Source organism: Budorcas taxicolor, chromosome X (assembly GCF_023091745.1).
Source record: "Budorcas taxicolor isolate Tak-1 chromosome X, Takin1.1, whole genome shotgun sequence".
In the NCBI taxonomy this organism is placed as follows: Eukaryota; Metazoa; Chordata; class Mammalia; order Artiodactyla; family Bovidae; genus Budorcas; species Budorcas taxicolor.
The window spans coordinates 34228503-34249261 of NC_068935.1; the positions used below are offsets into that span (position 1 = coordinate 34228503).

General features: G+C 38.2%; 1 protein-coding gene across 1 annotated transcript in view; it reads left to right on the forward strand.

Annotated features, from left to right (window-relative positions):
* Positions 1 to 641: 641 nt before the first annotated feature.
* The window catches only part of TENM1 (teneurin transmembrane protein 1), a 629447-nt gene continuing 609329 nt past the window's right edge, over positions 642 to 20759 (forward strand). Inside the window, exon 1 of the mRNA XM_052662865.1 lies at positions 642 to 858. Coding sequence (XP_052518825.1) covers positions 642 to 858 — 217 coding nt within the window. The remainder of the gene's footprint in view (positions 859 to 20759) is intronic.

Genomic DNA, 20759 nt, shown 5'->3' on the forward strand with positions numbered 1-20759 from the left:
GCAGAAGCCACAATATGAACACAGAGAGCTCAGTCCCCCTTAAGGACACTTTATTTCAGGAGCCTCTCTAACTCAGATTCATTCTCTTCCTCGGAGCCCCTTTCTTAAATGCAATATTAAACCAGAGGCAAGAACGTGTTTTTTTCTGAATGTAGTTCTCTTACCAGTTTTCATTTCAAATGTAGGATGTGCTGGGTTAATATTTGTACTTCTGGCCGCTTTAAAATCTTATAATTTTTTTTTTAATCTGACCGCAGACTTTAACATTAAAAACATGCACACACCATAGAACAACACAGTCCTTTATTTGCATTCTGTTACAAATATTTTTGAAGGCTGTCTCTTTTTAACCTTAAGTATTTTCTGATACTGCTACCTCCAGCTTAATCCTAAATGCTTGATGAAGTATGCATGGAACATAGTGTTATTATTGCCCCAGGCTAGTTTCATGTCATACAGTTTGTCTTTGGCTCCCCTCCTTTGATAGTATTATCAGGACCAATTGTGAATCTGCCAGATGCCTTTTCTTGCAAAAGGACAAATCTAAGCAAGCTTGTGTTTTTCCATCCCTTTTTCAGGACTGCTTACACTAAAGGAGTTCCTCTTCCTTTTTTCATGAAACTGAGCTTGCTTCATCAGAGATGGAGCAAACAGACTGCAAACCCTACCAGCCTCTGTCAAAAGTCAAGCATGAAATGGACCTAGCTTATACCAGTTCTTCCGATGAGAGTGAAGATGGAAGAAAACCAAGACAGTCATACAACTCCAGAGAAACTCTGCATGAATATAACCAAGAGCTGAGGATGAATTACAATAGCCAGAGTAGGACGAGGAAAGAAGTCGAGAAATCTACCCAAGGTATGTTTTTATTGGATTTTTATAGCTAATATGATTTCTCACTAGGGAATGGGTTGTGTGCATAAACTTATGTTTTGGAAACAAATTTGCTGATGTTAATTGGTTAACAATTCGTACTTCTTACATATGCTTAGTGAATCTGTTTCACGTGCCAGTCCTAACTGTGGTTGTAGATTACATGTGCTTTTTACGGATTATGCATGAGTTTGCATGCAGCAATCCTCTTATCAGAGCATTCAAAATTTGCTTAATCCTACAAATAGCCATTTACAGACTGAAAGATAAATAATTTATAGTAAGATGAAAAGTAAACAGCTAAGTGCTTTTCAAGCCATTGCCTATGTGGGACGAAAGTCTCAAATAAATCTTCAGCATCTAAAAGAGCTGTAAAAAGGTTAGTGGAGACTACCAAGCAAAGGTCCAGAAAGTTTGTCGACAGAATGCTGAAACCTTGTGCAGCACAGTCCAAAGGGAAGGTAAGAATTGGTTGGAACCCTCTCTACCACAGCCATGATGTGGGGCATATCCTTTGGACAACCTAATTTCTCAATTGTGGATTGACAAGATAGTTTCTAATAAGTAGACAACAGGTAGATAGAAATATGATTTCCTTATATCTTTTCAGATGATAGAGAAGTGGTATTAGACCCCATTTTCACTTCATAGGAAAAAAAAAGAGATACTGATGTTGGTACTGATTACTTTTTTAAAAAGAAACAATAAGTCTGTGTGGAGATTTAAAAAAAAAATGATTTGGTTATCTAGATCAATGGTTCTCAAAGCATGGACCCTGGTCCACCAGCAGCAGAATCACCTACTGACTTGTTAGAAATGCAAATTCTCAGGGACCACCACAGACCATGTAAAATTCATACAAATGAAAATTGCTTTATTGGAATCTTACATTAGAAAAATTTTAAATTGAACCAAAATTTGAGATATTCATACCAACATTTAGATATACACTAAATATTTATTTTAACTATGTTACTAATGTTTTCAGTTCAGTTCAGTCACTCAGTCGTGTCCGACTCTTTGCGACCCCATGGACTGCAGCACGCCAGGGCTCCCTGTCCATCACCAACTCCCGGAGTTCACTCAAACTCATGTCCATTGAGTCGGTGATGCCATTCAACCATCTCATCCTTTGTCATCCCCTTCTCCTCCTGCCTTTAATCTTTCCCAGCATCAGGGTCTTTTCAAATGGGTCAGCTCTTCTCATCAGGTGGCCAATGTATTGGAGTTTCAGCTTCAACATCAGTCCTTGCAATGAATATTCAGGACTGATTTCCTTTAGGATGGACTGGTTGGACCTCCTTGCAGTCCAAGGGACACTCTATGGACGGAGGTTTGTGACATTGTACAGGAGACAGGGAGCAAGACCATCCCCAAGAAAAAGAAATGCAGAAAAGCACTAATGTTTTAGCTCTTAACATACTTGGTGAAAGTTTTTTATCTGTGTTTTCAAGAACTTCATTTTAGTCTTCCCTATTTAGTCTGCTGAAGACTGCAACTTTGTTATAAGTATTTTTTTTTCTTCTGCATAACTGGACATTGGGAAATATTTTCATATGGGAATTTTTTGACTCTATTATACTTTAAGCAATGTGTAATTACATCAGTGTTTCTCTATAAGATTGTCTTTACAGAATATGAACTTATAATTGTGAGTTGTGGCTTATAGAATCAGTGTATAGTGTGCTTGACCTAATGTTATGAATTTAAATAAGAATGCACTTCTAGTGACAGTTTGTTCTAAAAATATAAGTGATTTTATATTGAGTCAGTATAAAGACCTAGCCAGATTTTGTCTGCATGCATTGTGCTCAAAATAAATTTTGAGATGAGAGAAAGTTTGTCTTCTAAAATGTCATCCTAATTTCTCTTTAATAGCCTATTATTATTCAATAAACTTTTATTGAGCACTTGCTATGTGTCAGGCTTCCAGTCAGATGGTTGGGATGTAGATGACCATGATAGTTTCTGCTTGTAGGAAACCCATAATGTTGTGGAGAAAATAGACATCTGACAAATCATTACACTTAAATGTAGCAGGTGCATTTACAGATAAATAAAGTGCTATGGAAGTACATGGGTGAATCAAGATCCATAGAAAAGTGATATTTGATCATTTTTTTTCACATTTGAATAAGAGTTTACCAGGAAAAGGACGAGGGCTTCCCAGGTGGTATGATGGTAAGAATTAGCCTGCTAATACGGGAGATGCAGGTTCGATCCTTGGATGGGGAAGATCCCCTGGAGGAAGAAATGGCAACCTACTCCAGTATTCTTGCCTGGGAAATCCAATGGACAGAGGAACCTGGTGGGTTACAGTCCATGGGGTCACAAAGAGTTGGACATGACTGAGTGACTGTACACATACACACACACACACACACACACACACACTCCCTCACTCAGGAAAAGGACATTCCAAGAGGGCAGATTCTTTTCCAGTGGATCTTCCCCACCCAGGAATCGATTTCAGGTTTCCTGCATTGCAGGCAGATTCTTTACCAACTGAGCTATCAGGGAAGCCCAGAGGGTAGGTTAGCAGGTGCAAAAGCATAAAACTGTGAAAAGGCTTAGCATGATGAAAATTTCAATATGAAAATTGGTGCATTGGCATCAGGTCACAAAAAGTCTTCCATGCCCAAGTTGGGAGTTCCATTTTTTCCTTTCTACATTTTTTTAAAAAGCTTTTAAGTGATAGAGAATTTCCTGATGACTTATAATTTTTCGGATGAGAAGTGTAGCAGAGTATTGTGGATGTGTAAGCAGCAGTGTAGAAGATTGATTGCAATTGGGGGAAATTCGATGCAGGGAGACCATCTATGAAGCCACTGAATTAGCCCAGGCTAAGGATGGTGATGAATGTCTAAACTCTGGCTGTATCAGTAGAGGTGAAGAAACATATTCAAGAGGTATTAGTGTGGTAGAATTGATAAGCCTTAGTAATTGATTACTTGTCGAGTTTGAAAGAGATAACAGAGTCAAAGATTATTCTGAATTTCAAGTCAGAAAACTGGGAGGATGGTGATCCATTTACCAAGAGAAGAAAAATAGGAGGAGTGGGTTTGAAAGGAAATGAGTTTCTTTCTGAACATGTTAGGTTGAAGTTACTTGGGTGACATCCAGGTGGATTTTCCTGCCAAGCAGTTGTTAACGTGTGTCTAGACTTCAGAAAAGATCTGGACTGTTGAAATAAATAGACTTGAGTTCACTGATATCTTATATCATAGGAGATGCCTGGAGATGGATGAGATTACCCAGGGAGAATGTGTAGAGTGAGACCTGAAAAAAAATAAGGACCAAACCCTGAATCTATCATCCATGAACTGAAATAAACATGTTTTTGACCTATTTTAACTAGCACCATCATTTGCTATATTGACTTATGTCAAGTATAAAGATCTAGGAAGTGAGAGTTTAGAAAGTTAGGGTCTTCTTGTCACTGACTTCATGATCTTTAGAGACACCCAGGAGGGAACATATGTGTCTCATTAGGGGAGAAATGAATTAACCTACACCAGGCAAAACTGTGGGCCCCTGATTGTCTTTTTTTTTGTGAAGTCTGGAATCCTCTGTGTTACTTTGGTCCATGTATACCTTTATGTATAAGAAAATGTTCTTGATTTTCGCAAATATATGGTAGCATCTTGCATCAAACTAGCTAGAGGTAACCTGACTCATTATTTTGAAGGAATAAAATTCTTAGAAAATCATTGAGTTTTAAGATAGGAAAGAAGAAAGTTAACAAAAGTTTGACTGGGCACCAGCTATAGTATCAGACGCTGTGCTAGATGCCTTTTAAGCTCACTAACTGTGCAGCCTTAAGCAAGTTACCTCAGCTCTCTGAGCCTATAAAGTTGACCGCAGAGTTGACTTCATTGTCATCAATACCATAATCGCAATAGAAAAAATAAAAGTAGCAATAAGAATAAAAGAAAACTTGAATAGTACCTGCTGTGTTCCAGGGCTCTACTGGATACTTAAATTTACTCGTCATGAATGCCTTAAGAGATGAGATGTTATCTCCAGTTTACCAATGAGGTAACAGGCTCGGAGAGAAATAACTTGCCGGTTTTTACAGCCAAGAAGTAGTAAGAGTTGGCATTGGAAATCAAGTCTATGACTCCAAAGTTTCCACTGTTCACTGTGCTACACTGCCTCCCATATGTACATCATGAGGTGTTTGTGAGGATTAATTGTCATCATAAATGTGAAAGTGTTTAGGAACTCAGTAATTATTAGTTTCCTTTCATTTGCTTCCCTAAAATCCTTTTCAGCTTCTTTTGTGTTCAGTGACCAAGGTTTTACAAGGAGGTTTGAAAAGCCTTTGTGTTCTGATTTTCTCTAGTAAGGGGCAAATGATATGCTATATCATACTCAATATTTATAATGAAATATTTCTGAGTCTTGTTTTATTTTTCACTTTTTAGGGAACTTACTGTGTCATTCAATTCAGGACTTGCTTGGGGAAATATTAATAAGAGGAAATACTTGATCCTATTTTAAATCTTCATATTCTTATCTTTATTTGCCGAAAATGCAGAATCCATGCCCACCCCCACTATGTACACAGAGCACTGGATTTTAAAACCAGTTTTCTTATTTTCCAAAAGCTTTCTAATTAAGAGATGGACACTAATCTAATATTACACACAATTCTTTGCTAATAGGATGAATGAGCCTTAGGCAAGCTTATTTTATATGATTTTTGGCAGGTCTAATAGCTGGGGTACATTTCCTGGAGGCACACAGGCTAGCAGTTGTTCCCAAGCAGCCTCACTTCCAAGTGAGGCATCAATTAACTAAGAAATGATTATACAATGAATGAAAATATGTGGATATATAAATCAAAGATAATAATTTTAGTTATGAGAATTGCCCTATGATTTTTATAGTAAGTAAGGTTGGTTTTGAATATAGCTGCTTTACTGAAAAGTGATTATGAATGAAAGTCACCCATGAATAACAAATAGTATGAGGAAGAGCTGTTACAAATCCCACGGGATCATAGAATCTTGAGAACTGCATCTGACACAAACATTTCATTTCTTCCTTCTTAACCTCTCTTTTGTGGCTTCTCTTTCTCCTAATATGGTTTTTGTTTGTTTTTCTGCTTTCTGTATTGCAACCTAAACCTAAATCTCACATTATCGCCATCTGGTGGAGAGAAAGTAAAATTGCCAATCTGAATTTACCAAAATTACATGGAAACAAAGCTAATCTGTCATCCTTCCATCCACCTATCCTCCCATCTATCCATCCATATCTCCCTCCATCCATCCCTCCAACCATCCATCCATCCCTCCATCCATTTTTTGATTTACTCATTTATGCATTAAACATTCATTTAGTGTCAAGTGTTCCAGGTACTTTGCTAGGTGAATGAAGTTCATCTTGAAATAAACGGGCACAGATGATTATTATTTTCCTCCTCATTGACCCTGACTAATAAGCTACTTCATCCCACAGCAGAAGCTGCTCAAACAGTATTGCCACTTGTGGGTTCAAGGCGTAGACAGAAGCCCAGATTTGAAAAGCACATCTTGACTCTAATTTCAAGCACTTATCAGTAGTATAAACTATTGTTGGCTTATATCTAAACAGTTTGGATAACAGTTCCCACAAAAATCTTGAAAGAATTCAGTCTCCAAATCTGTATTTATATGGGAAATATCACAGATGGCAGGTGTAATATAATGTAGCAAGGCCTGTAAAATGAAAATTTCAACCACATTTGATCACCTGTGATGAATTTCCTGCTGTAAGCATGTTATGCTTCTAGTTGTCACAAGTTTCTAGCATAAAAATCTATAGTGACTGCCCAAAATTTTAAACTACATTATTTAGCTAAGTTAACTATATTATTTAGCTGAAACTAAATTATTTAGCAACAACTTCAACTGGTTCATGTCTTTCAGCTAGTATTATTTGTTTATGAAGAGTTAATCGATTAATGGTTATTTATGTAGCATCTAAAACTGCTATGAAATATGCAAGGCATTTATGCACTGTACCCTCTACCTGTAGCTCAGCAAACATCCCTAATCAAATCGTGGAACTCTTTCCTGCTGAGCCCAACTGTGGCCTCACATCCTTATCTACACATTATTCTGTGCAAACATTGCCAATCAATTAGAGTTGGCAAGGGAGATGAAACCTATTTCCTATCTGTGGTCTGCTTATCTGTGCCAAGTTCTGCCAAGTTAAACTCTGAAGATACAGATGAACGAAAAGCAATCTTTCCCCTCAAAGAATTCAGAGGACATTTAGGAAGGCAGATATAAACTAGCGAAATGGCAACCCACTCCAGTACTCTTGCCTGGAAAATCTCATGGACAGAGGAGCCTGGAAGGCTACAGTCCATAGGATCGCAAAGAGTCGGACACGATGTAAAGTTCTATGAGAGTCTGGAACCGTGTATTCTGCTTGTGGAATGATAAGGATGATTATAAGTGAAACATCTAACATTTATTAAGCACCAGGCACTGAGTAAGTTACTTTCGATGGATTGTGTTATTTAATCTTCCTAATATGCTATGAGGTTTGGATCATTATTATCCCTATTTTACAGATGAGTAAAGTGAGAATCAGAGATGCTAAATAACTTGCCCAGTATTACAGAGCGATTAAGTAATAGGACTGGGATATTGGAACCCAGGAAATCTAACATTAGGTCCCACTGCTGTCACTGTATGCAGACATAGCTCCTAACTTAGATCTCGAGTTCAAGGAAATGGTATCTGGGGGTGTGTGTGTGTGTGTGTAATCATCTAGAGATAGGTGGTTCCTGAAGTAGCAAGAGTAGAAAAGATCATCCAGTGAGAAGATGTACAGTCAGAAATAAAGAATGCCAAATATAATACCCCAAGAGACCTATGAATTTAAAATCATGGGTAGAAGATAAAGGCTGGTTTTGATGTCAGAGAAGAATCAAAGGGAAGGGGAGAGGCTTTCCAGTGGGAAGAGGTGACTAAACAGTCAAAGACTTCAGAATCAACAAGTAGAATGAAGATCGAGAAAAAGCAAAAAAAAAAAAACCCAAAAAACAGCCTTTAGAAGGTCATTGCTGGCTTTGGACCAGAGATTCTCTACCTTAGTTGGACATTAAAATTACCTGGGGTTTTACAAATCCCAGTGCCAACACTGCTCCTCAGACCAATTAAATCCGAATTTTTAGTGGTGGGACCCAGGCGTTAAAAAAAATCCCTGAGAAGATTCCATTGTACAATGTGCATTCAAGATGATAAACAGTTCCAATAATCTTAGAGAATGACACCAAATCACAAGGACTTGAAGAGTGAGTACAAATGAATGTAGTGTTTGGAATAAGGCTCTGTTGGGGAGTCTTTCAGAATCTCAGGTAGAAGGAAAGGCTTTGAAAGAGTTCAGTGCTTCCTCTCAGACAGGAGGTAAATTCCAAAATGGAGTGGCAAGCATTGAATTTCATGTCTTGGATAAAGGAGAGAGAGGGCTGTCTGCTGAAAGTGGGCATCAAGTCAAGAGCTTTATATGAGTAACAAGGGAGGTTTTCAACCTGGCCAAGATGGAGTGTACATACATATCTTCAGCTCAGGTGAGGCAGGACTGAAGATGGAGATGTGGAAATATTAATGACAATTAATATTATTGACCATTATATGCCAAGTGGGCTTGCCAGGTGGCTCAGTAAGTAAAGAATCCACCTGCCAATGTAGGAGACCCAGGTTCGATCCCTGAGTAGGGAAGATCCCCTGGAGAAGGGACTGGCAACCCACTCTAATATTCTTGCCTGGGAAATCTCATGGACAGAGGAGCTTGGCGGGCTGCTCAAGAGGTCACACAATGGGGTTGTCAAAGAGTCGGACATGACTGAGTGACTAAATAACATGTCAAGTAATCTGCTGAGTGGGTTCACTTATCGCTGCTCTTTAGTCCTTCTCATAACCCTGTGATGTGGAGATAAGCATCATGACCCCTGCATTATAGAAGTACATAGCTTGAGTAAATAGCAGAGCTAAAATATGAATTCATGACTGATTAAAGCCTGTGTTCTTCCATCTGCACTATTAGATGTGGCTCTGGTACATGATATCCACACTGTACTCCATGCTTTAAATATTTGTTCTCATTTGCCAAATTGATTTCCAAGTAGCATTGAGTGCCAAACTGAAGTTGGAAATTCTTTATTTGGGGGGACACCACTCTGTAATATATCTGAGGGAGATAGGATATTTACTTTATATGTTATAATTTCTTCTTCTAATGAAAAGGGAACTCTAGACGCTCCTTCATATTGTTAGCAGTGATCTCTGCAAACACAAATCAGATCATGCCGTTCTTCTGAAAATCCATCAACATCTAATGCCTGGAGTGATGGCTCTTCACAATAGCGGACAGAGGGGCAGAGGACTACTAAATGCTTTGAGAATCTGATCAAAGCTCTGAATCTTTTTTCAGGAAAAAAAATGCACATACATGCTATATCAGTCATGTATTTCAAGGGTTTCAGGGAGCTTGAAGTCCTTCTGTATCTGTGGAACATGGGTTAAGATTCTCTGCTAAGGGAATTTCACGTCCCCCTAGCTAATGCAGCGTAGATCTTACACGATTTAGTACTAAAAGTAGAAGCTACAAGGAAAAGCTTTTGAAGGTGGAAGGCTCAGCCCCTGAATTTCACCTTCCCTTGGCGCTGAGTCACCTTGATTTACTGTGTTCATCATTAACTGGAAAGTTTTCTACCTAGTGTTAAATCCACAGATGGTCTGCATTTTGTTTCTGACAAGGGAGATGATATTTCCTTATATAGACATTTATATAACACACCTCTACATACAGATGATTTCAAGTTAGGCTGATGTGTACAAAAATACATATTGTACACGTAAGTTTGGAACCTGACTTCAGAGAAGGTAAGGGAGCCAAATAGTTGCAAAAATGGAGGAAGGCTATTTACAGCAATGCACTATAGAAATTGCACCTTCATGCATCCTTCAGAAGTCCTCATTTCTGTAAAACTCCCCTTTACTCCTCATCATTAAGCTATGAGTGTAGGTAGCCACATCTCTCCAGGTGGCTTGGTGGTAAAGAATCAGCCTGCCAATGCAGGAGATGAGTGTCCTATTCCTGGGTCGGGAAGATCCCCTGGAAGAGGAAATGGCAACTCACTCCAGCATTCCTGCCCAGGAACTCTCATGGACAGAGGAGCCTGCTGTGCTATAGGCCTCGGAATCACAAAGTCAGACACAACTGAATGACTAACCACACACACACACACACACACACACACACACACGTAGCCACAATCAGTCACAATTCATCATCTCCTAGATACCAAGATATTATCAAATGGTAGGATTCACTTCAGTCAGTTCAGTTCAGTCACTCAGTCGTGTCCGACTCTGCGACCCCGTGAATCGCAGCACGCCAGGGCTCCCTGTCCATCACCAACTCCCGGAGTTCACTCAGACTCACGTCCATCGAGTCAGTGACGCCATCCAGCCATCTCATCCTCTGTCGTCCCCTTCTCCTCCTGCCCCCAATCTCTCCCAGCATCAGAGTCTTTTCCAATGAGTCAACTCTTCACATGAGGTGGCCAAAGTACTGGAGCTTCAGCTTTAGCATCATTCCTTCCAAAGAACACCCAGGGCTGATCTCCTTTAGAATGGACTGGTTGGATCTCCTTGCAGTCCAAGGGACTCTCAAGAGTCTTCTCCAACACCACAGTTCAAAAGGATCAATTCTTCAGCACTCAGCTTTCTTCACAGTCCAACTCTCACATCCATACATGACCGCTGGGAAAACCATAGCCTTGACTAGACGGACCTTTGCTGGCAAAGTAATGTCTCTGCTTTTGAATATGCTATCTAGGTTGGTCATAACTTTCCTTCCAAGGAGTAAGCGTCTTTTAATTTCATGGCTGCAATCACCATCTGCAGTGATTTTGGAGCCCCCCAAAATAAAGTCTGACACTGTTTCCACTGTTTCCCCATCTATTTCCCATGAAGGGTTATATTTCATAATAACCCTATATAATTCTCTATACAGGTTTTAATCTATACAGCAAATTGTCTGTATAGATTCTCTATATAGATTCTTAAACTAACTTCATAAAACAATACATAGTTACACTAATTATAGACGTATTACACAGTGTGGTTTTACCTTTGACCAGTCTCTCTTATCTATGGACACTCTTTATCCAGGAATAGCTCGGTCAGTTTCCCACTTCAGCCTTGCAGCTTTTGAGGCTGCATGGCCTTTTGCTCTCAGTCTGAAAATCTCTCTTACCTCTGCACACTCATCCATTTCAACTATCTATCCCTGAGCTCACTTTGCTTAGTACTATGTTTAACCCTTTAATGCTTCTTCCTCAATCTAGATCAAAACCTACACCACAGTATGAAGAATAATTCAGGAGTTTTCTTCATAAATAACTCTTTACACTGTGGAATTATGTATTTTCCTTTGTGGATCTACATAATTTCAGAAGTGAAAGACTGGCTTCCTGGCTGAGTGTCACAGATATGACTATGCCCTGGGAAACAAAGCAACTGTCCTCTTTTTAGGTACATAATTTGGTTCCTCTGTTTGAATTGCTTCAGCTACAGGGCAAACTCAAAGGGGATATATATCCCAGGGTGGTGAAAATGGGAAAAAAAAGCTTTGTTCTTTTCCTTTTTAACTCTTTAGGGCCCATTTATTATATGGTTAGCTCAAAGGCCAGACATGGGTAAGTCAGACCATTTGAATGACAAACATGATAGATAAGTTGGCTGAAGCAGAGAGAGTACTGAAGATTGATGAAAAAGGGAGCTTGTTGAAATATAGAAGAAAGCAGTTGCTAAACCTAAAAAGTGAAGTGAAGGGGCATGGATTTGTTTCAATACCTACAAGGGAAGCCGTGGCATCTTGAAAAGTCCATAGAATTGATTGAGACAGTATCCATGTTACATGTTGATTCTCTTTTATTACAAAGATTTGAACAAGATTTCAGAATTGGCATTTCAAAATGTAGCTTTATATTTATGTGAACAGCAAAAGCGGTTTTAAATATCTGCAGAGGAATGACTGTGAGGTAATGCCAACATGTCCTGTCAGGAAACCATCCTGTCAGAAAATGGTTTTTCTGCTTTTTTGGTCATCTGTGATACAGAACTAGCTCCATATACAAATAAGTTCTATTTATTTTTGGCACTTTTCTCTCGCATTTTAATTCTGAAAGGGTCTAGAGGTGACAGAAGAGAAATCTTGAATCCCCTTGAACCTTGGAAATATTCTCATTTGAAGCCTTTTATGCTAAAAGCTGAGAATTCTGCTGTCCTGTCAGTATAAACTGGACCATATGCAGTGCTATTTTGGTGCCAGTCATTCCTGTAACATATGAAGTATTTAATTTTATTACTCTTGAGTCTTTAACTGTTTGAGCAAATGACCCTTTGTGTCTTTTTATATCATGGAAGAAGTTAGAAATGAGCTCACAGGAAAAAAATAAAAAGAATTTAATAAGGACACACCCAAACCTTTCCTAGAATTTAAAGGTTTAAGGTAAGATTCATTTCTCTACCCTCAACTAAGACATTTACAAGGTTTCACTACTAAAGTCCAATTATGTCTCCTTGGTAATGGTTCAAGTCCAGAGTTTTGAGAACACTTTAAAAAATTATCACATTGACATGCAAGTAGGCTAATGCTAAAATGTCTCAGATATTGTATTGATATCAAGTGTATCAATAAATAGGGTACAAAATCACCTTCACTAATTGGAAAAAAGTTATCTGTAGTGTTGAAGAATGAGAGTCACAGGAAATATATAGTGTTATTATACATTTTCTATGTATAAATACATGTTTATATTATATTTTGTGATCATTATTTATATGTATATAACATAATTTATAGTTTTATATTTATATAATTTATATATGTAATTTAAAGAAATAATGAGGTAGATTAATTTTTAATGGAATGGCTGTCTAATTTTTTTCCTATTGATTGCATTTTCTTAAATAAGACATACTTATGTATAAAAATGGAGAGGCAAAAACAGAAGAGAAGCTATATGGAGTAGCATCTAAAATTCATACATGGTTGCTTATGCCTCCTATTTTTCCCATAATTTCCCACTCCAAATGCCCTAAGCTCCAAGTATGCTCGACAAGTGTTAGTGGCTGGCAAGCTACATTCCTGAATCGTTTCCCTCATTCATACCTCTTACATAGAGAACAATATAGCTGATTTCTGCTGTATCCACCCCACTGCCAGGTCTGTCAGACAGCATGTTCTCTCCAAACCACACTGTGATTGGTGGGGTCAGTATATCTGGTCAGTGGGCTATGGAATCTATCAGATGTATGGATATTTGACTTAAAAACACAATTGGGCTGGCTATGCTATCTTTTCTGCCACCATGCTTTTGGAATTAACTTTAGAGCATAGAACAATATTTGACAAATTATAGGTGTTTGATGAATATTACTGAACAAATGAATTTATTAAATGTGTTGCACTTAGCATTTCTCTTCTGGTAAGGTAAATTTGTAAGAGGCTCAAATTTGAATTTTGGCCACCTTGATTGCTATGTATCTCTTTTACTTTTCATAGAAGAGTATTTGATAGTTTTAGTATATGATGTTTTGTCTGAATGGTTTCCAGTCTTTGCCATACCATAAATAATAAGTTTAGATAAAATTGAAATGTAAGTTCAAAACCCTTTGCAGTTAACAGCCTAAAATTCATTGACAAAAAGCTGTTTAAAATATATGAGTTTTCTTTTTTTCCATGTCTTAGTTTGTAGAGTTGAATTTAGCTGGGGTATTGGTGTAAGTGACTTTCTGTGGATGAGGAGGGTGTTACTCTGATCAGTTACTTCCAGTTTTATTGTACTAGACTATGGATGCAAAAGCCAATGAAGACTGGCCTCAGTGTAGAAATAAAGAAACAGAAAGCTCAGAGGTGACTTTGTGTTGTTTATCAGTGCCAACTGCCAGTGGTGAATGGAGAGAGAGATAACTTCAATTAAATGAGACTCCCTAGTATTTAGAATTTTAATTGTGGTTCTACTGTACTAATAGGATGATCTAGAAGGTTGATTTGCAATTCTTATTTGCACATATTTAAATATTGTCAGATTGAAATGTACATTTCAATGTAAAGTTTGGAGCCCACGTTATTAGAATTCTGCCTTCCTAATAATACTTTGGAGGGCTGTTGTCCTGAATTTGTAATCTTTTTTTTTTTTTTTTCTTTGTTTTACTTCACAATACTGTATTGGTTTTGCCATACATCAACATGAATCCGCCACAGGTGTACACATGTTCCCAATCCTGAACCCCCCTCCCTTCTCCCTCCCCATACCATCCCTCTGGGACATCCCAGTGCACCAGCCCCAAGCATCCTGTATCCTGCATCAAACCTAGATTGGCGATTCGTTTCCTATATGATATTATACAAGTTTCAATGCCATTCTCCCAAATCATCCCATCCTCTCCCTCTCCCACAGAGTCCAAAAGACTGTTCTATACATCTGTGTCTCTTTTGCTGTCTCACATACAGGGTTATCGTTACCATCTTTCTAAATTCCATATATATGCATTAGTATACTGCATTGGTATTTTTCTTTCTGGCTTATTTCACTCTGTATAATCGGCTCCAGTTTCATCCACCTCATTAGAACTGATTCAAATGTATTCTTTTTAATGGCTGAGTAATACTCCATTGTGTATATGTACCATGGATTTGTAATCTTATGTGATGTCGGAGTGCCATCAGAAAGTTACCTTTTCAGCACATGAAACGAACTCTCATAAGTTGTTCTCTTGGTGAACACTTGAACTTCTGCTAAAATAACGCTTAAAAAAATAGAAGCTGTAAAAGAAACCCAATTAAGCAGTTTTTATTACTCAGGTTCTGAACCAAAGTTCAAAGCACTTAAAATTGAATCACAAGGCTGCCAAGGACCTTCAGAGAACATGCCTTCAGGCAGGACCACACTAAACCTACCCCTCTATGAGTTTTGTGAAATTTGATTCTATTTCAGTTGTATCACCAGGCTTCTGTGGTAGTGCAATGTGTTGATTTTTTTTCCTCCCTGTGTAAGCACAGCAATTCTAGTTATTCATCCTTTATACTCTAAGTCTCACCAGCGTTCAACTCAGTACTCATTGTTTTCCAGAGGAAGCATTCAGTAAGTATTTATTGATTATTGATTTTGAAGGCATCAAGGAATTTCTACCATTTTCTAGTGTTTGACAATGTATACTACTAAGCGTTTTTTACCAGAATTCCACGGAGAGAACTTTAAACCCTTTCCGCCTTGTCCTGTCCTTGAAGATTATGGAGTAAAACCAGATGTTATTAACCAGAAACTGGACATTTTTATATAGTACAATATTTGACACATAGTGAGCCAGTCATTGAACAAATATTTATAAATTGAATTAAAAAGTTGCATATCTTGATTTTGATGTATTTGGTGATGAATTATTCAAGATGGTATAAGAGAAAAAGAATACTGAATAACAGTGATTTACATTCAAATTGCTCTTTTACTTAATAGCTTAGCAGACCATCATTACAGAGTAAATGTTTAGTAACTGTTTCCTTAAAGAATGAATGCACTGTGTTGAACTAATGAAGCTCTGAACACCCCTTCCCCTGCAGCCCTCTCAGGCAGTTCTGCATACCTTCCATCCTGCCTCAGACATGACTCTCCTCTGAGGCCACTATTTCTCATTCAGCCACTTTCTTAGAGCTACTCGGCTACTCTTTACTTTCTCACACTCCACAAACCTCAGTTCCCACTACAGCACTAAAACCCTTATGTTAGAAACTAGCAAACCTCAATAAAACAAAAGTTCTGCTTCTTTGTGTTATATACCATCCAGCTATACCACTTTACCAACCCTACCGGCCTGGTCCTTAATTTCTTTATGGTTTTTGGAGCTGATAAAATTCTTCCCATTGATTCCAAATGCTGGTAGAGCCCTAGGTTCACTTGCACCAGCTTTCATCTATGGCCCAAGTATTGTTATAAACCTGCTCTTCCCCTCTCCTCACCTGGTGAGGTCTTGCTCCACCTTCAGGCCTCTGTCTGGATACTGCCTGCTCTGGAAAGCTTTTCTTGGTCCTGTGCAGTCTCAGCTTGATGCCCCTCTGATCTACAGCACTCAGTACATATTCCTACCAAAGCACCGATCACTCTTAATTTTAATTGACTATTAACTTGTTTATTTCACCAGCTAAACTGTGAACTTCTTGAGGGCAGGGACTCTGTCTTTTTTTCTTTTTTTTTTTTACTCTTGTAGACTTTGCTACATAGGTAAGTTCTGAAGACATAATTTTTCTTTTAATAAGATAACTTCTACAAGGTTTTGTTTCTCTTATGTAAAGTGAAGATAATATTTGCTTACTGTGGTACAGAGGATCAACTGAGATTGTATACATAAATCATTCTGAAAGCTGCTGGGACACAAATATTATTCCCAGGTGTCAAATCTTTTCACAGGTGCCTTCCTCTCACAGAATGCCAATTACAATCATTTTCAGATAGTCATTTCCTGCCCATTCTTAGGATCTAGGAAATTGTGTCCCTGGAAATAACATGAAAATGAATGAAGCAGAACTTTATGAATGGGAATAAGGGTGCATGCTATGGCCACACCAGTCAGTCTGAGTTAATTAAAGATTGTAGAGTCTCATCCATTTGCTTTGTAACCTAACTATATGGATGAGCAACAGCAATAGTGAAAACAGGTTTAACAAAAACTTCTTGGTTCTGTCACAGTGACTGTAAGATCTCCAGTTGAACTGCTGTGGAACGACAGAGAATGGTTTTCAGATCTTGAGAATATCTCTGCTAAAATCAACATGATAAACACCAGATAAAAATTTTAAAAACTGAAAGAGTACTGAAAGTTGCTTAGTCGTGTCTGACTCTTTGTGACCCCATGGACTATGGACTATACAGTCTGTGGAATTCTCCAGGGTCAGAATACTAGAGTGGGTAGCTGTTCCCTTCTCCAGGGGATCTTCCCAACTCAGATCAAACCCAGGTCTCCTGCATTGCAGGCGGATTCTTTACCAGCTGAGCTGCTAGGAAAAAGTATTGCTGAAAATCTAATTTCTAACATCCATCTTTTTCAGTACTGTAGTCATGCATATTAACCAATTAGATTAGAAGAGTCTTATTCTGCTATAATCTACCAGAAGCATCATGGCTTTTGTTACATTGTATGTAGGTCTCTACACATTATCCCAAGTAGTTTAGCATGTACTACCTCTAATACTTGCTGATGACATTGACCTCAAAGATGGAGATCTTAGTGACCTTTCAACAGAAGATGAGTCTTAGCCTATTGGATTCTTCATCACCTTTCATTGCCTTCATGCCACAAACCCATTTGAAAAGTTGTATGATCCAATCTCATTCAGTTACTATCATTGCACACTCATATATATATTCAAAACTCTGTACATATTAATGTGTCTATTATGTTGGGAGTTCCTAGGAACTGTTGAAAATTGAATACATTTATCTGAACACTTCCCTTTGCTGGTAGAATATAGGAGGCACATTCTATTGATGTGTAGTTTGAATAAATGGAAATATAGCTCTTTATTATCCTGACGGCCTTCCTAACTAAGCATCCACTGGATTAGTTTACCATTTAGTCTACTCAGAGTGAGAATGGGAGAGTTTCTAATCTTCTAGGGGATTTTTCTTTCTTCCTTGAAGGGTTATGATAACTAGAATTGGTAGCTCATAAAAAGCCCAAATCAATATTGCCATTGACTTAATCCACATAAGAGGCTTAACTTCATAGGTGACTTCTGAAAAGCTGAAACAAAACAGAAATCAGTCTCTGGTGAGTTCTCAAGTTTAAAATAAAGTTGAAAGCTGCTGCAGAAAAATGCTTCTAGGCTAACAAAGACAGCAGGGTGGGACTCAGTAGACAATTATATTTCAGCAAATAAATGCTCCTGTTTTCCCATTCTCAAGAATAATGAGAGCTAATGTTCATTATGTGTCAGACACTGTGCTAAGCATGAATTTTAAGACAACCCTATGACATTTTGACATACTTCTAATCCCAGTTTGCAGATGATGAAACTGATACTTAAGAAAGTTCCCTTTCCCAATATGACACATCTTTTAAGTGGCCCAGTTGAGAGTTGAAGATATGTTTGCTGGATACTAAAGGTCATGTTCTTAATCAATATACTATATACAAAATTCATTCATCAGATATAGTAGTTCATGTTCAAATAGGTCTGTAATAGAAGATGATGCTCCTTACCTACCATTAGAAGTATTTGTATGACTTTGATGTAGGGAAACACCCTGTGCCTTCTGCTCTTTAATGTCAGGAATCCACTGTGATTAGCATCAGGCCAGTATGCCTGTGCAAGACTGTAGTGTATGCTATGGCCATACGACAGTGTTCCTTTCTTTGTCAGAATAGCTATCTAGAATTAAGATCAAATTCTTGACTTTATTCTTTCTAGCATTATGCTCTTAAAAGTACTTGAATTAACTGAGGCACAAGTAATGTACTCATTGATAAACAATTTATTCCTGCCTTCAGTTTAACAGCCTTTCTTCTTTTGAAATTCATACCATCTGACTTTTCTTTTCTCCTTCCTTCCAACTCATTAAAGTAGTCTATTAATCTGCAGACTACCGACGGGTGTTTTTCAACGTCTGAACGTTGCATCATTTCATTCTCTACTAATAATCTACACGAAGCCCACCATTTAGGTTACCAATACTTCTGATGTCTAAGCCTTAAAATTCTTTGATGTCCTTAGCAAATGCAGTTGTCAAGATCACCAAGGCCTCGACGTTGCTAAATTCAGTGATCAGTTCTTAGTTCTCATCTTGACTTTTCAGCTGCATTTGACATCATCAATCACGCCTCCTTCCTGTTCACTTGGTTTTCAGGATATCTATATTCTTCTGAGTCATCCTATGCTTCCCTGTTGGATCTTCCCCATCTTCCCAATCATGAAATCTTGGGGGGCCTGAAGACTTTGTCCCTTTTCTTTGATACACTTATTCCCTTGGTCCTGTCATTTTGTCTCATGATATTAATATTGTTTATATGCTGGAAAAAATTCACAGTTCTGGTTTGGAACTTTCCCATCAAATTCAGATTCGTATATCCAGCTGGCTATTTTTCATCTCCACTTGGGTGGCTGATAAGTATCTCAAACTTAACATATCTGTACCAGACACCTCTTGTTCTCCACCACACATTCTCTCATCCAACCTTTTTATTCCAGCTGTTGCTGCAGCTACCAGCTGTGTGCATATGTACACTAATAATACCTCATCTCCTGCCGTTTCTGCTACCTCTGTGTGGGATGCCTGTGGCCACTCAGTCAGTCTGCAGCATGTGTAAACCTGGAAGTATGAGAGAGTTGATATAGGACAACCGCTGACCTAAGAGAGACAGGAAGTCAAGCGTGAATGCCTCTCTCTTCTAAGTTCAAGCAGATGGTCTTCCAGGCATTTTTCCTTGGAGGGTCTCCAGTAAGAGTAAGCATCAGTTACCCATAGCTGCGACCAGCTCAAAAACTCACCCTTCAGTTGACTTTCCTTACTCCTCTGTTTCACTATTACTGATCCTCCATTCCTGTTTGGGCATCACTTCCCAAAGTTCACTCCTGGCAACAGAATCTCTTGTCTCAGGTTCTGCTGTTTGGAGGAAACTGACTGAGATGTTCTTCAAAACCAAACCCCTAACCCTCCCTCCAAAAGCTGGCTTCTCTATCTCAGATTATGACAGCTCTTTCCAGGGCCTCTTATCAAAATCCTTGGTGTGGTCACTAACCTCATCTATTTTATCAGGAGACCTTGTCATCTCTACCTTCAAAATATATTCAGAATCTTAATTTCTTTCACTTCCTCTGTGACTATCCAGGTCTAAGCCAGTCTCATTTTTCATATTGATTTTTGCAGTAGTTTTCTAACCTATGTCCCTGCTTCTGCCCTTGTACCCCTACATTTATTCTCAATATAATTGTCAGAATGATCATTTTAAAACCTAAGGCATATCATGTGCACATCCCCCACCCCATCACAAACTGCAATAGCTCCCCATCTCACTCAGAACACCAGCATCTACATAATGTGGTCTTTCTTTACATTTGTGACCTCGCCTGCTACTATCTTGTTTACTCCTCCTCCTAACAACACATTAGCCTGTGTGATGGTTCTCAGTACAGGCATTTTTCTACCCTAGGGCTTTTGCAGTTGCTATTTCCTCTGTATGGAATGTTTTCCCCCGTAATACCTCCCAGGTTTGCTCTCTCACCTGATGCAGGTCCACACTCAAATGTCACCTCAGTGGGCATTTCCTGATCATGCTACTGAAAATTAAAATCTTCCCCACATATGCTCCTTTTCTGCTGTTTTTTCATAGTACTTATCACTTAGGTGACTGTAGTGACTGTATAGTTTATTGTCCAAACTGGGACAGTTTTGAAAGTGAAAGAGTGCACTAGAAAAAAAAAAAAGCACACTGGAACCACAAGTATAAACAAAGACTGTCCAAGACCAAGTGAGTTACTATGTTCATCTTTCTTATCACCATCTGACATACTGTTTTGCTTTTTTAAAATTTATATTTTATATATTTATTCTTACTATGTGTCTATAAGATAAAATAATTAAATGCATATTTATTTATGTTTTTACTGCATTTTATTTTACTCATTTATTTTCTATCTCCTCCACTAGAATTAAGTCCTATGAGAGCAGGAAATTTTTGTCTGGTTTGATTTCTTTTGAATCCTCAGAACATTGCCTGGAACATATTAGGCATCTGATAAATATTTATTGAATTAAGGCAAACCCGCTGGATGAGTGTCTGGTACATAGTTAGCTCTCAATAATTATTAGTTATTGTTAT